General features: G+C 36.3%; 1 protein-coding gene across 1 annotated transcript in view; it reads right to left on the minus strand.

Moving 5' to 3' along the window:
• Positions 1-267: 267 nt before the first annotated feature.
• Positions 268-16,245, minus strand: part of LOC103196232 (zinc finger protein 83-like) — a 48,295-nt gene continuing 32,317 nt past the window's right edge. The window contains exons 3-6 of the mRNA XM_042780641.1: positions 10,833-10,928; positions 2,322-2,761; positions 676-2,213; positions 268-454 (exon numbers count right to left, since the gene is read on the minus strand). Of these exons, the coding sequence (XP_042636575.1) occupies positions 268-454; positions 676-2,213; positions 2,322-2,761; positions 10,833-10,928 (2,261 nt within the window). The remainder of the gene's footprint in view (positions 455-675; positions 2,214-2,321; positions 2,762-10,832; positions 10,929-16,245) is intronic.

The following is a 16,245-nucleotide window of genomic DNA, read 5'->3' on the forward strand; positions in this document are numbered from 1 at the left end:
GCTTTTGGCAAACAAATTTATTACATTCTAAATTTCCTTCACTGTGAGATTTCTGTGATGCTAAATGGAGCTCTGGTAGCATAGTGGCTAAGACACTTGCCTGCTAACCAGACAGCTGGCGGTTCAAACCCACCAGCCACTCCTCGGAAGGAAGGTTGGGCAATCCTACTTCCGTAGTGATACTGCCTTGGAAACCCAAGGAGGGGTCGCTATGAGTCGGGTTTGACTCGACGGCACATAACAACAACAACAACAACAAATGACATTTCATTTCTGGCACACAATTTGCATATTTTTATGACTTTCTCCAGAGTGTGACTTTGTTGTGTTGAATTCTCTAATATTCAATGAAGACTGAATCCTGTCTGAAAAACCACATATATATTTTTTCAAGAGTTTCTTTTCTGTGTGACTTCTCTGATGTTTGGTGAGGGCTGATTGCTTGCAGAACTTTCTGTGAGCATTACATTCATAGGATTACTCTAGTATGCATGCTCTTCAATCTTTCCTAAGTCTTGACTTCTAACTGAAATAGTTCCCACGTTCTTTACACTCACAGATTCTCCTGTGTTTTCTCTGATACATAAGATTTTATTTCTGACTAAAAGTTTCCCCATATTCATGTCACATCTCCCATACGAGTTCTGTTATGGTCACTGACGTATAATTTCTGACAAAGTTTTCACACAGTCATTGCAGTCATACGGTTTCCTCTCTGTGTGACTTCTCTGATGACTTCTTAGACCTGATGTCACCGTAAAAGCTTCTCCACATTCATTACACTGATAGGGTTTCTCTCCTGTGTGAATCCTCTGATGACTTCGGAGGTTAGATTTCTGGCGGAAAGTCTTCCCACATTCATCACATTGGTAAGGTTTCTCCCCTGTGTGTATTCTATGATGAACTCGAAGGTTTGATTTTTGGCTGAAAAATTTTCCACAGCCATCACACTTATAGGGTTTTGCTCCTGTGTGAGTTTTCTGATGTTTTCTTAGGCCTGATTTCAGGTTGAAAGTTTTCCCACATGCATTACATTCATAGGGTTTCTCTCCTGTGTGAATTCTCTGATGTCCATTGAGATGTGACTTCTGGCTGAAGGCTTTCCCACATTCATTACATTTATAGGGCTTCTCCCCTGTGTGAGTTCTCTGATGTAGTATGAGGGTCGACTTATCACCAAAACTTTTTCCACATTCTTGGCATTTATATGGTTTCTCCCCTGTGTGAATTCTCAGATGGTCTCTGAGGCTTGAATTATGGCTGAAAATTTTTCCACATTCATTACATTCATAGGGTTTTTCACCTGTATGAGTTCTCTGATGTACTCTGAGGTGTGATTTGTGGGTAAATGTTTTCTCACATTCATTACACTCATAGGGTTTCTCCCCTGTATGGATTCTTTGATGTATCACTAGACCTGCTTTCTGTCTGAAAGCTTTCCCACATTCAATACATTCATAGGGTTTCTCCTCTGTGTGTGTTCCCTGATGTTTTCGTAAACCTGATTTCTGGCTGAAAGCTTTGCCACATTCAAAACATACGTAGGGTTTCTCCCCTGTGTGAGTTCTCTGATGCAAATCGAGGAGTGACTTTTTACAAAACAATTTTCCACATTCATTGCATTCATAATGTCTTTCTTCTTTGTGAGTTCTTTGATGTTCTCTGAAATACGACTTCTGGCTGCAAACATTCCCACATTGACTATATTCACAGGGTTTCTTCTTCCCTGTATGCATTCTCTGGTGTATTTTAAGGAAGGATTCCCAGAGGAAAACTGTTCCACATTTGTTACATTCATAGGTTTTTTTACCTATATGATTACTCTTATGTAAAATGACGTATGGCTTTGTAAAAGATTTTCCACATTCATTCCAATCAAAGGGTTCTGCACTAGTATGAGTTTTCTCACATACACTGAAGGCTGACTGGGAGATGAAGGTTCCCTTATATGTGTTATAATTGCAGGAACTGTCCATCATGAGAGCTGTCTGATGCTCTATAACTGCTGAATCACTGCTAAAGTTTTTTCCATATTCAAGGGATTTCATTCTTGTACAGGTTCTCTGATGTTCTCTGAAATGGGATTTTTGGCTGAAATTTTTCCCTCTTCTTTCCAGTCTCTCAAGTTGAGTGATCCCATCAAAATTACTCTCAGTTTCATTACATTCATATTCATTAAATTCATAATTATTATTCTCCTCTAAGAGAATGTTCTGGGAAAGAGTAAGGGTTGATTTATGATGTATATTTTTTCCAAATTTATTAGATGTGTAATATTTTTGTTTTGTGTGGGCACTCTTAGGCATAAGGACAGTAGTTGCATTATGGAAAGGTTTTCCATATTCATCATATCCAAAAGCCTGCTTTAAAGTCTGAATTGTCTGGCACTGAATAGCTTCCTTCTTATGACTAACAACTTCCACATTTTTATTACATTCATAAGATTTTTCTTCAATGTAATTTCTCTTTTTCCTGAAGTTGAGGATCCATTTCTCACATATGTGAAACTCATCACCCCTCTTTCTTGAAGAATTAAACTGTGGATCTAACGGTATGAGACTCATGTAAGTAGGTACTGTGGTATCACATCTATAGGGCAGTTTTGTTGAAGGATAATTGTCCATGTTCAGTTTACAGAGTGATCTTGAATGTTTCTCTTGCTCTGTAGTCAATGTGTTGCTGTTGGGCAAAAAATTTTGCCAAAAATGTTTGTCTTTGTTTTCCTGGCAAGTCTCTACAAGGTAATCAAGTTGGCAGACTTCTAAAAATAATAAAAAAAAAATTAGTAATACTGTATGAAACTGAACACATCTCTTATAGACTAAGATACACACATACATGCATACACATACATACACACACATCCTGTTATGTATTCATTCGACTCTAGTTTCCATCACAGTGTCTCAACAACAAAGTAATTCCAAGTGTGCATTCCCTGTATTTCTTTCCTTTGGGAACAAAATTTTGTAGTAGGGGGGAAAAATTTATAAAGAATACACATATGTGTTTTCATTTTAAAATATGACTTTGAAAAATGAGTAGAGAAAGGAACATAAAAGATAGGAATCACTGTTGACACTAGAGAATTTTTAAGAGTGATTTAAAGGACATGAAATTCTATAAATGAGATGAATTCATCAAGGATTGTGAACAGTAGATATAACGAGAAGAAAAATCAAGAAAGATTTTCAGTTTATAATTCAGAGGAATTACTTGGGCTAGGCAGGAATATTAGTATCTTGGTTTGTATATGATCAAGTATAAAGTACAACAGGAGGGTACTTATTAGTCTAAATGCTTCGTTTGGAGTTCCCTCTTTTCCATTCTACACATTAATACTAGAACAGATTTGGCATCAACTTCTTCAGGCTCTAATTCTCTGAGCTGTCATACACAGGCATACAGATGCACAAGATAAGTGCAAAGCTGATGAGAAGAAAAGCCATGATTCCATTTGGATTGGACTTACTGCTTTATTATGACTTCAGTGCCTTTATGCTGGTTTATTTCAGTGTTAGTTCATCACAAACTTCTCTTAATTATCAAACTTTAATCTGTTAATGAATTGAAGTGTGAGTCCCCAAAATACATGCTGAAGTCCTAACCCATGTATATATAAATACCACCCCATTTGGAAGTTGGGTTTTTCTTTGATCATGTAAATGAGGCCACACAAGACTAGAATAAATCCTAAACCTAATGACTGCTCTGTGGTGACTTATTAGAATAGCAGAACAGATACACACACAGAGAAGATGGATACTACATTTAGATCATCTATAAGCAAAATAACATGAAGGCTTGCAGGAAGTTGTCAGAAATGAGGAGAGGTCCACAGAGGGAAGTGACATAATGAAGATCCTGATTTGGACTTTTAGCCTCCAGAACTGTGAAAAATAAATCCCTGTTCTTTAAAGCCACTTGCCTGTGATATTTTTTTGTACAGCAGCATTAGGTAACTAAAATAACCCCTTTTCAATTTGCTCACTGAAACCAGTCTTACCTTCATCCAATCCTAACTTCTGCTTTCCATCTACCTGTCAACATAAAGTTTCTAATGATGAAAGTGCTTTATGTCTCGTATATATTAACCTGTTTCCAGAAATTTTGGACATACCCTTTCCATTTATTTATCATGAAAGTTTTTATGTACATTTGACTGCTATTACTTTGCTGATAGCCATATTCCATGCAGCAATATACTTAATCTAAAAGTCATGTATTAAAAGTCTATGAAGACTCTGGTTCTGCTAGGATCGGCAGAACAAAAGTTAATTGGCATCATTTTGAAAATCAAAGTTTTACATTAACTGAACACACAATAGTTGTTTATCCTGCCATCCCACAAGTCCTTAGTTTTTCTGCTGTAGTCTGTCCAGGTTACTTTTCCCCCTTGTGAAATAAAACGATAGGTTTTGCTTTATGAAAAAGAGAGCATTCTCTTTCCCATGGCACTATAGGTCATATTTTAAATGTCAGAAATCTATGTATTATACAATCATAAATGAATGAATGACTAAATGAAAGAATGACTAACTGAATGAACAAATGACTGATTGAATGAATGACTGGATGAATATATAAATAAATAATATATATAATATTTTAAATGCCTATATAGCTGTGCCTTGAAGTATAATTTTAAGAAGTAGCTTGTCTTGTTTCACATTTTATTTAGGTGATCAGGCTCACTAAAACCCCTAAAACTTATTCTTTCGGAAAACAATCAAGGATTATCATGTCCTGTTTCCAAGACTCCAGAAGTCTTGTAACCAAGGCTCCCTGATCTTGTGATTGTCTTTAGTAGGGTTCCTATCTAAACTTTGATAATGTTTGAGCACACACTACACTCTAATAAAAGTTATATACTCTGACATTAATCATCAACCAACCAAAAAATTTTTGTTCAAAGTTCCTAATGAAATTATACATAAATACAGGTAATCCCTAACTTATGACAGTGTTCTGTTCTGACGACTCTTGCAAGTCAGTTCTGACATAAGTTGAATGCCTTTTTTTCTTTCGGTTTTTATAGCCTGTCATATGGCAAAATTTTGAACTGTAAATCATAAAACATCTGCAAGTGAACTTCTGAAAATAATGTTGTTGTTGTTTTTTGCCGTCGACTCGCCCCGACTCATAGCGACCCCTCCTTGGGTTTCCAAGGCAGTATCACTACGGAAGTAGGATTGCCCAACCTTCCTTCTGAGGAGTGGCTGGTGGGTTTGAACCGCCAGCCTTCTGGTTAGCAGTCAAGTGCCTTAGGCACTATGCTACCAGAGCTCCCTTGAAAATAATAACATCAACAAATTACAGGCTGCAATATTATATGGAGTACATATTACCAATGATAAGAGCTACAAAAAACAAACAAAAAAAAAAAACCCACCAAACAGGCAATCTTAAGCGTGGGCTGTCATAACTTGAATTCACCGTAAGTTGGAGATTACCTGTATCCTCAAAATCTTAATTAGCATACTGATTCACTAAGTGATGATTTGTTGCCCAACTGCAAATTGTCTATTAAACCTTCACAGCAACCTATTAATGGTATTCTGAGTTGTTTATTTTTTATACCCTTAAATGGCTCATTTCCAACAAAAATCTTGTACTGATATTCTTTTCTTAAGTTAGTGTGCTTTCCAGCCTTAGCAGTACTCACTCTAAATACCCTTCAAAACAAAACTATTTTCACAAACTATCCAAAAGGGGGGGGGGGAGGGCTTATACTTTCCAACAAATTTAAGTACCATTGACTTTAATATCTGTTAAAATAACTACTGCCTGTGTCATTCATTTTTACACTGGATACCTAGATAAAACTCATATATCAGAGATGAATGATTTTTAAAGCAAATCACCATTACTAAAATCAAAAAGTATCTTTAAATTGATAGCATGCCTATAGTTAAATAGCAGCATTTTTGTAGTTATACCTAAAATAATGGGTAACCTTTTAATTGACATTTTTAGATGCTATACATATTTATTCTATGTAGCTCTATTTCTTTCCTAAATACAAGACTTACTTGCATCTGTCTGGATGCTGATTAAATCAGATATCTTTAAAGGCAGTTTGCCTCATAAATGCCTAGAGAGCTCTTTGGCTTAGACCCAACACTAATCTGCACTTCGTGATTCAAAAGCCCTGGAAATCTGACTCCAATATTTACATTTAAGGATAGTTAGTGCTTTCTGAGTGAATCATTTTGACATACCTATCCTAGACCTGGATGTGGAGTCAGGCAACAATGGTATTATAAAATATTTATTATATTTCACATACCGAAGTACAGAAGAGTAAAACAGAGGTCATTGTAATCTGGGCAGGGAAAGGAGCCTCATTCAGCACTGTATGCTATGGGGTACAGCTTGTGGGGTAGACTGTGGGGGAGGGGGGCATTTTCTTGTTATATAGCCATGAAGCACTTTGGGAGCAAATGGGAGAGATTCAGGTAGGTTAAAGTATTCCAAAATCATTCATGGAAGTGGCAATCTAAACAAAAGTGTGAACTAAAAACCCAACTACAATAATAGGCTTATCCTATATGCCTGGCATATTAAGGGATTTAATAAACTAATTTAAGAGTTTTATAGGGGAAGCATACAATGATGAAAGGTGTCATGGAAGAATGTCGTATCTCTATGTGGTATTTAGGAACTTGGAGCACATAGAGTTTGACATGAATGCAGGCAAAATAAATAAATCTTAAAATGCAAGATGAGCTCACAATGTGGTGGTCGCTGAAATAGGAAGAAATTTGAATTTCACATATAAAGTAATAAGAGACAATCACAAGATTATTTTGTCAGCACAGAGCAAGCAAGGTAAACTGGATGCTTAATTTAAGTAATTTCAGTTAAGAAATACAATGACCAAAGCAAAAGGAAGCATATGCCAGATTGTGTATAAGGGAAATGAGTATCAGGAATTGTTGAAAAAGCAGTAAAAGAGGGTATTAGAGATGACCGATGGAAAAATTTAAGTGATTTCATAGTTGTCCATTACTGGAGTAGAAGAACAGTAAAAGAAAATAATTTTGAGAATAAAGGGACCACTGACACTCCTGTAGAGATTGCTGAAGGCACAAGAAATGCCAAATTAGAGAATGAAAACCAGAAAAACCAAACTCACTACCATGGAGTCAGATCTCACTCATGGCGACCCCTCCTTGGGTTTCTGAGGCTGTATCTCTAAGGAAGTAGATTGCCTAATCTTCCTTCCAAGGTGTGGCTGGTGAGTTTGAACCACCAGCCTTCTGGTTAGCAGTCAAATGCCTTAGGGACCATGCCACCAGAGCTCCTAGTTTTAACTTAATGTCTCGGTTTCTTTTTCACATAAAATACTTGCACCACTGTGTACCAAGTATGACTGCAGAGTTTTTCTTACACAGTGCTGTTTCTGCTATGTCTCATAATGGTGAGCTGGTTTTACCAATTTTAATTATTTTTATTTTGAGAATCACCTACTGGATCTACCATTTATACCTTAGGAATTAATTTCTAGTTTTATCTTTATTAAAACACTTAAGCCCTATCTAGCCTTCTTTTAAAACTTCTTGCTTTATAAAAGAAGTATGTAAGGCTACAAATTTTCTGCTGTGTACTTCTTTATCTGTAGTCCAAAGGCTTTAACACATGTTTTTCATTTTTATATATTTTATGTATTTCTGAAAAGTCTGCAATTTTGATTTGGATTTACTCTTTTATTGAATAGATTTTTAAAATATACATATTTATTTTTGTGATTCAGACATGGATTTTAGTTTTTCTCATATTGCTTATAATTTCTAGTTTTATGAGACTGTAATATTTCTACTTTGTGAATTCATTGAAATTTTGCTTTGACCTCAATTTCTTTTATTTTAAAAGTGTTCCAATGTTATTTAAAATGTTTATTCTGTTTTTACAGTACAAAATTTGAAAGACAGAGATACCTATGAAACATAGTATTCAGTTTGGCCTTTGTTTTTGTATCCTGAAAGATAACCCTTGAAATTTCCTCAGTAATTAATGTGTCTTTATTATCTAAAACTGCCAGGCAATTCTAGAAAATGTGCAAATGAGTAGGGGTTACACTCCATACCAGGTCAGCTAACCTTAAGAAGAGACTGGGACATGATTTAATTAATCATGCATATTCAATGATTCAATCAGTCATGACTATGTAATAATACCAACAAAGGGCATCTGTTCTCAGAGGGTCATGTGTCCATGGGGGCTGTTCCTGGGGGCCTCACACTGGGACCCCAATTAGGTTTCACCCTATGCATCTCATATGTATTCTTTCTGGTTATAAAAAATCAGTAGCTGTAAACATAATATATACGTGAACTCTTAAGTTTTTCCAGGGAATTAATGAACCCACAGAGGCAGTAAGAACCAGTAGAGGCAGGTGTCTGCCTATCTGGCAGTATGTAGGACTGTGTCCTTTTAACTTGTCTGTCCTGAGCTAGTTAGGACTGGCTAGGATCATAGAAGGGACCAACTGGTCTGAAATGGTAGATTTTTGAGTTTGTGGCTAACACTCATTGACCTGGTCCTTGGGTAGGTAGGTATGAGAGAGAATTCAGTAGGTCAGATGTTAGGGACCAATATCCCCTAATCTGAGGATGAGTACTGCTTTAAGTGGCTGGCAATGAGGATGGAGAAGTGGGGAGATGAGCATGGAACCATTTCCAGACAGGAACTGGATTCATGCTGATCATTAGTATGCAGTCAGTAATGAAGGTATTTGCCCACTGTGCCCCTAGCTTAGTGCAGACATGTATGAGATCCACTTTTCAAAACATACTACTTACATCTTCTAGAACAGGTTGGTAAAGTTTTGCAATAAAGGGCCACTTACCAAATACTTTAGACTTTGTGGGTAATATAGTCTCTGTTACAATTATTAAATACTACTACTGTTTTGTGAAAGGACCCATACACAATATGTTAACAAACGAGATCATCTGAGTTCTAGTAAAAATTTGTTTACAACAATTGGCAGCTAGCTGATTTTGGCTCAAGGGCCATAGTTTGGTGACACTAGTACTTGAGGCTCAGTTGTTGTATACTGGATTTGGCATGAAATCAGGGAGGTATATTAAGCAACAGTTGCAAGGGTGGCCCAGGACTGGGCAACATTTCATTTTGTTGTACATAGGGTCTCTGTGAGTTACAACTGACTTGACAGCACCTAACAACAACATTAAGGTCAAGGTCTACCCTACCTAATGTATTTCTATTTCTCTTTATTATTTCTTATGAATTGTTATAAAAGAAAATACTTATCTTTATGATAATATATTTGGTGCACAGATATTCTAAACCTATTTGCTTTTTAACCTGTCTTCTTTAGCATTATTTAAATGTACCTTTTCTCATTTGATGTTTTTTGATCTGAAGTCTTTAAGAAGCTGTTAGATAAATTTAACTGAATTATTTGTATGCTTATTGGCTTAATAATAATTATTATCTTGTATTTCAAACTTGACAAATTATTTCTTCAGGAAATCATTTTGTAAAATCTCACACCAGCTTTTATTTATTAATAGGTGACTTTAATCCATTTTCATAAATTGACAGGAGTGATGTTTGTCATACTTTATGTTATGTGGTGTAGTTACACATTTTAAAGTAAAACTTCTTCAGCAATAGGTTTTTTCTTTGTTCATTATATTTTTCTCCTAAAAATTAAGAAGGCTGTATTTCTGCTCCAGTAGCTTTCCTCTTAACTATAATCTTAAGTAATCTCACAATCATCTATTTATTTAGTGTTATAGATTAAATTGTGTCCCTGAAAAGGATGTGTCAACCTGCCTAGGCTATGATTTCCAGTATCATCCTCCATTTTGTAATCTAACATAATTATTCTCCATTTTGTGATCCTCTATTTTATGTGCTACAATCCTAACCTTGATATGTTATTGATGCAGGATAAGTGAGGGTAGTATCTTCAGTTACAGCCTTACTCAAATGATACTTTACTTAAGTCACACTCTTATTCAAATCCAACCCTTCCTTGAGTCACACATTTTCTCTTAAAAGAGATAAAAGGAGAGAGAAGTGAGCAAAGAGGAGAGGCACCTCATTACCACCAAGAAAAAACAGCTTGGAGCAGAGCACATCTTTTGTACCTTGGGTCCCTGTGCTGAGAACCTCCTAGACAACACATCAGAACCTAGAACTGCTGAGAATCTTCCCTGGGGGGATACTGATAAGGAGACACATGGAGTCCTCCAAGGAATGCTGAGTCCACAGATGTTGAAAGGAGCAAGAACCTTCCCCCAGAGCCAACAGACAGACAGAAAGCCTTCCTCTATAACCTGGAACCCTGAATTCAGACTTCTAGCCTCCTAAATGGTGAGAAAATAAATTTCTGTTGGTTAAAGCCATCCTCTTGTGGTATTTCTGTTACAGCAGCACTAGATAACTAGACACTTAGATAGTATCTAGTCATTTCTTATTATATAACTAATGAGGAAGTAGATTGCCCCACCTTCCTTCCAGCCACTCCCCAGAAGGAAGGTGGGGCAATCTACTTCCGTAGTGATACTGCCTCGGAAACCAAGGAGGGGTCACTATGTGTTGGGTCTGACTTGATGGCACTTAACAACAATGATGAAATCAGAATTTTTCTTTTTCTCATTCATTAAGCTACAATTTTACTTGCTCTTTCATGTTTTATTTTTATCATTTGGTATCTGGGCTCCTACTTTTAAAGATGAAAAGATGAATGGTTTTTCTAATCTTCCAAAGGTAAGGGCCTGAAAAGTGCCTACTTCTAGCTGATTATTTTGGATTTAATTTCCTTGGATGCCTTCTACTGGTATTTGATAACTCACCTGGGAAGCTCTTGTTTGGTAATTCTTCTTCTAATAACCATGGGTCTTTTCCTTGCTCCAACCTGATGATGACATCTGGTTTTGAAAAGCCATATCCTGTAAAAGGGACATTTGAGTCAACTGAATAGGCTTCAATATTTGTAAATGTGAAAGAAGGTATAGCTTTAAAAGCTTTAAGAGCAGTTCATTGAAAATACTCATGTGAACCCTTTATTTGAGGAGGTAAAAACCAAAACAAAAAATCTTATATCCAAAAGGGAACAAGCCAATATAACATTAAATTCTAATAAAAGTTCATGTATACTGACTTTTAAAAAGGCATTGTATGTGAACTTCCTCTTCTGCCCATGATGGAGTATTAGACCAATTTACCCATTCAAGTTAAACAAGTAGAAAACCATACAAACTCTATGATACAATGCTTGTTAGACACTGGTCAACAGGCAATACATGATACAGTGATTGCTGAGCAGAGACAAATGAGTTATGCCCAATAACTGACACATGAATTAGAAAGTTCCTAGGTAACAGCACAGAAAAGAAACACCAAAACACAGGCTGGGCAATCTCAGTTAGTTGAGGAAATGGAGTTGGAAGTTGGAAAAGATAAAGATATTAAAAAGCAAACAACAAAATCTAATATTCAATAATATAAACATTCTAACAAATAGAACCCAATCAGAAACTACTAGGTATGCAAAAATTAGGAACGTATACTCTTAAACAAGAAGAAAAACTGCACAATAGGAACATATCTAGAAATGACATATATGATACAATTAGTACACCGTCCAACAACATAAAGTTACTACATGTGGACCTTGACAGATGGAAGACACAGGGATCAAATCCAGTACATCTGGAAAAAGACAATGGCAAACTCACTATCATCAGTCAGAAGAAGGCTGGGAGCTGATTGTGAAGAAACCATCAATTGCTCATATGCAAGTTCAAGTTGAAGCTGAAGAAAATTAAAACAAGTCCATGAGAGCCAAAATATGACCTCAAGTATATCCCACCTGAATTCAGACAGTATCTGAAGAACAGATTTGACACATTGAACAACAATGACTGAAACCCAGATGAGTTGCAGAATGACATCAAGAACATCATACATGAAAAAAGCGAAAGGTAATTAAAAAGAGAAGAAAGAAAAGACCAAAACAGATGTCAGAAGAGGCTGTGAAACTTGCTCTTGAATGGAGAGCAGCTAAAGTTAAAGGAAAAATGATGAAGTAAAAGATCTAAACAGAAGATTTCAAAGGGCAACTTGAGAAGACAAAGTAAAGTATTATAATGAAATGTGCAAAGACCTGAAGTTAGAAAAACTAAGGAAAGAACATGCTCAGCATTTCTCCAGCTAAAAGAACTGAAGAAAAAATTCAAGCCTAGAATTGCAATTTTGAAGGATTCTGGCTCTGGTGGTGTAGTGGTTAAGACTTCTGGCTGGTAACCAAAAGTTTGGTGGTTCTAACCACCAGCCACTCTGTGGAAGAAAGATGGGGTAGTCTGCTTCCATAAACATCTACAGCCTGGAAACCCAATAGGGGTCACTATGGGCAGGAATCAACTTCATTGCAGTGAGTTTGGTTTTTGTTTTTTATGTGCAAAATAGTGAATGACGCAGGAAGCATCAAAAGAAGGTAGAAGGAACATATACAAACCTCTTATACCAAAAAGAACTGGCTTATGTTCAGCCATTTCAGGAGGCAGAATATGATCAAGAACCAATGGTACTGAAGGAAGAAGTCCAAACTACACTGAAGGAATTGGTGAAAAAAAAAAAGGCTCCAGGAACTGACAGAATACCCACTGAGATGTTTCAACAAACAAATGTAGCACTGGAGGCACTTACTCATTTATGCCAAGAAATTTGGAAGACAGCTACCTGGCCAACTGACTGGAAGAGATCCGTATTAGTGCCCATTCCAAAGAAAGGTGATCCAACAAAATGTAGAAATTATGAAACAATATCATTAATATCACATGCAAGTAAAGTTTTGCTGAAGATAACTGGAAAATGACCGCAGCAGTATATTGATGAAGAATTTCTAGAAATACAAGCTGGTTTCAGAAGAGGATGTGGAACAAGGGATATCACTGCTGATGTCAGATGGACCTTGGCCAAAAGCAAAATATACCAGAAAGATGTTTACCTGCATTTTATTGACTATGCAAAGGTATATGACTGTGTGGATCATAACAAATTATGGAGAACGTTGTGAAAAACGGGAATTCCAGAATAATTAATTGTGCTCATGAAGAACCTGTACATAGACCAAGAGGCTGTTGTTCGAACAGCACAAGAGGACACTGCATGGTTTAAAATCAGGAAGGGTGTGAGTCAGGGCTGTATCCTTTCGCCAAACTTACTCAATCTGTACGCTGAGCAAATAATCAAGAAGCTACACTATATGAAGAGTGTGGCATCAGGATCAGGCATGGGGTCGCTATGAGTTGGGGCCAACTAGGCAGCACCTAACAACAGTTTTCTTGTATTATCTCTGGGATTTATCTCTAGGATCATATCATCTGCAAACAGGGATAGTTTTACTTCTTCCTTACCGATTCTGATGCCTTTATTTTTCTTTCTTGCACTATTGCTCTGGGTAGGAGCTCCAGTTCAATGTTGAATAAGAGTGGTGATAAAAGGTATCCTTTCCTCATTCCCATTCTCAAGGAGAATGCTTTCAGTCTCTCTGCACTGACAATAATGTTGGCTATTGGTTTTGTGTACACACCCTTAATTTTGTTGAGGAATTTCCATTCTATTTCTATTTTGTCAAGAGTTTTTATCAGGAAAGGGTGTTGGATTTTGTCAGATACCTTTTCCGCATCAATTGATATGATAATGTGTTTTTTTTTTCCCCTTTGTTTCTGTGGCCAGTTACACTGAATTTTTGTAATGCTGAATCATGCTTTCATGCTTACATAACTGGTATGAATCTCACTTGATCATGGTGTACTATTTTTTTTTTTTTCATACAGTGTTAGATCCTATTGGCTAGGATTTTATTGAGAATTTTTGTATCTATATTCATGTAGGATGCTTTTCTTCTTTAGAAGTGTCTTTGCCTGGCTGTGTATCAAGATTATGCTTTGTTTCATAAAATGCATTTGGGAGTATTCCATCCTTTCCTATGTTCTGGAGTAGTTTGAGTAGAACTGATGTCAGCTCTGCTCTGATTGTGTGGTAGAATTCTCCAATGAAGTCATTTGGACCAGGCCTTTTTCCTTGTTGGGATTTTTTTTTTTTTTTTTCTTTTCTTCAGTGACCTCTTCAATTTGTTCTTTTGTTACAGGTCTGTTAAAATTTTCTAACTTATTAGCTTAAGTAGGTAGTGTGTTTCGAGAAATGTGTCCTTTCTTGTAGGTTTTCAAATTCATTGGAGAATATTTCTTCATCGTATTCTGTTATTATCTTGTTCATTTTAGTTGGTTTAATATCACCCATTTAATTTCTGATTTGTTATTTGCATCTTCTCCTTTGTTAATTTAGCTATTGGTTTGTTCATTTTATAAATCTTTTCAAAGAGCAACTTCTATGTCTTGTTAATTCTTTGTATTGTTTTCTATTTCATTTATTTCTGCACCAATATTATTTCCTTTCTTCATATGACTGTGAGCTTTTTTTTTTGTTTGCTCTTTTCCTGTTTGTTGGAGTTGTAGGGTTAAGGTGTTGATTTTGGCTCTTTCTTCCTTTTTGATGTATGCATTTATTGCTATACACTGACCACTGAGCACTGCTTTTATTGTGTCCCAAAGGTTTTGGTATGTTGTATTTTCGTTCTTGTTTGATTCCAGGAAATCTTTTATTATTATTATTTATGTCTTCTATTACCCAGTGTTTTTTAACCAGAGTAGTATTCAGCTTCCATTTTTTTTCCTTTGTTCTATTATTGAGTTCTAATTGCACAGTGTGATTCACAAAGATGGTTTGCAGTATTTTGATCTTTTTGAGATGCTTGCTTTGTAGCGTATCATATCACCTATTCTACAGAATGATCAATGTGTACTGGAAAAGAAAGTGTACTATACTGTTGTTGGGTATAGTGTTTTGTATATGTGTGTGAGATCAAGTTGGTTGACTGTGTTGTTCAGATCTTCTGTACCTTTGTTCAGTTTCTTTCTAGCTGTTCTATCCTTCAGTGAAAATTAAAGTCTCCTATTATTATTGTAGGAGTTCTGGTAGCGTAGTGCCTAAGGCACTTGACTGCTAACCAGAAAGCTGGCGGTTCAAACCCACCAGCCACTCCTCGGAAGGAAAGTTGGGCAATCTACTTTCATAGGGATACTGCCTCGGAAACCCAAGGAGGGGTCGCTATGAGTCAGGTCCAACTTGAGGGCACATAACAACAACAACAACAACAACATTATTACTGTGCTCTATTTCTCTTTTCAATATTGACAAGGTTTGTTTAATGTACTTTGGAACTCTTTCAGTGCGTATAAAGAGATTTATTATGGTCATGTTCTCTTGTAAGCTGACCCTTTAATCATTATATAATGCTCTTCCTTGCCTCTTATACTGGTTTTTGCCTCAAAACCTATTTTATCAGAGATTAATATTGGTACTCCTGCTTTTTTGGTTGCCATTTGCTCAATATATTTTTACCCATCCTTTGATTGTCAGCCTATTTTTATCTTTGTGTCTAAGGCATGTTTCTTCTAAGCAGCATCATGGGTCACGTTGTCTTACGCATTCTGCCATTCACTGTTTCTTGACTGGTACATCTGTTGTTGTTGTTATGTGCTGTTGAGTCAGCCCCGACTGACAGCAACTCCTCCTTGGGTTTCCGAGACAGTATCACTACGGAAGTAAATTGCCCAACCTTCCTTCTGAGGAGTGGCTAGTGGGTTTGAACCACCAGCCTTCTGGTTAGCAGTCAAGTGCCTTAGGCACTACACTACCAGAGCTCCTACTGGTACATTTAACCCATTTATATTCAATGTAATTATCAATAAGTATGAATTTACTGCTATCATCATTTTTTGTGTGTGCTTGTGTGGAGTACTGATTATTCCTTTGTTACATGCAATTTTCTGGACTTAGTTCTCTTTGTTTATGGATTTTCATTTTCTGTGTTGCTATTATTTTGTGTTTACTGAGTCTTAATGAATTTCTTCTTTTTTATTTTGGTGAGAAATTTTATTAATTTTCTTTACTGATGTGGCACAACTCAAAATGGGAAGAAACAGTGAAGAAGACTTGAAGCACTTACTGAAGATTAAAAGACTACACTCTGCAGTATGGATTACACCTTAACATAAAGAAAATGAAAATCCTCACAACTGGACCAATTAGCAACATCGTAATAAATGGAGAAAAGATAGAAGTTGTCAAAGATTCTATAATACTTGGATCCACAATAAGCACTAATGAAAGCAGCAGTCAGAAATCAGATGTCATACT

Source organism: Orycteropus afer, unplaced genomic scaffold, assembly GCF_000298275.1.
Source record: "Orycteropus afer afer isolate SDZICR_OR568_19922 unplaced genomic scaffold, OryAfe1.0 scaffold00005, whole genome shotgun sequence".
Taxonomy (NCBI): domain Eukaryota; kingdom Metazoa; phylum Chordata; class Mammalia; order Tubulidentata; family Orycteropodidae; genus Orycteropus; species Orycteropus afer.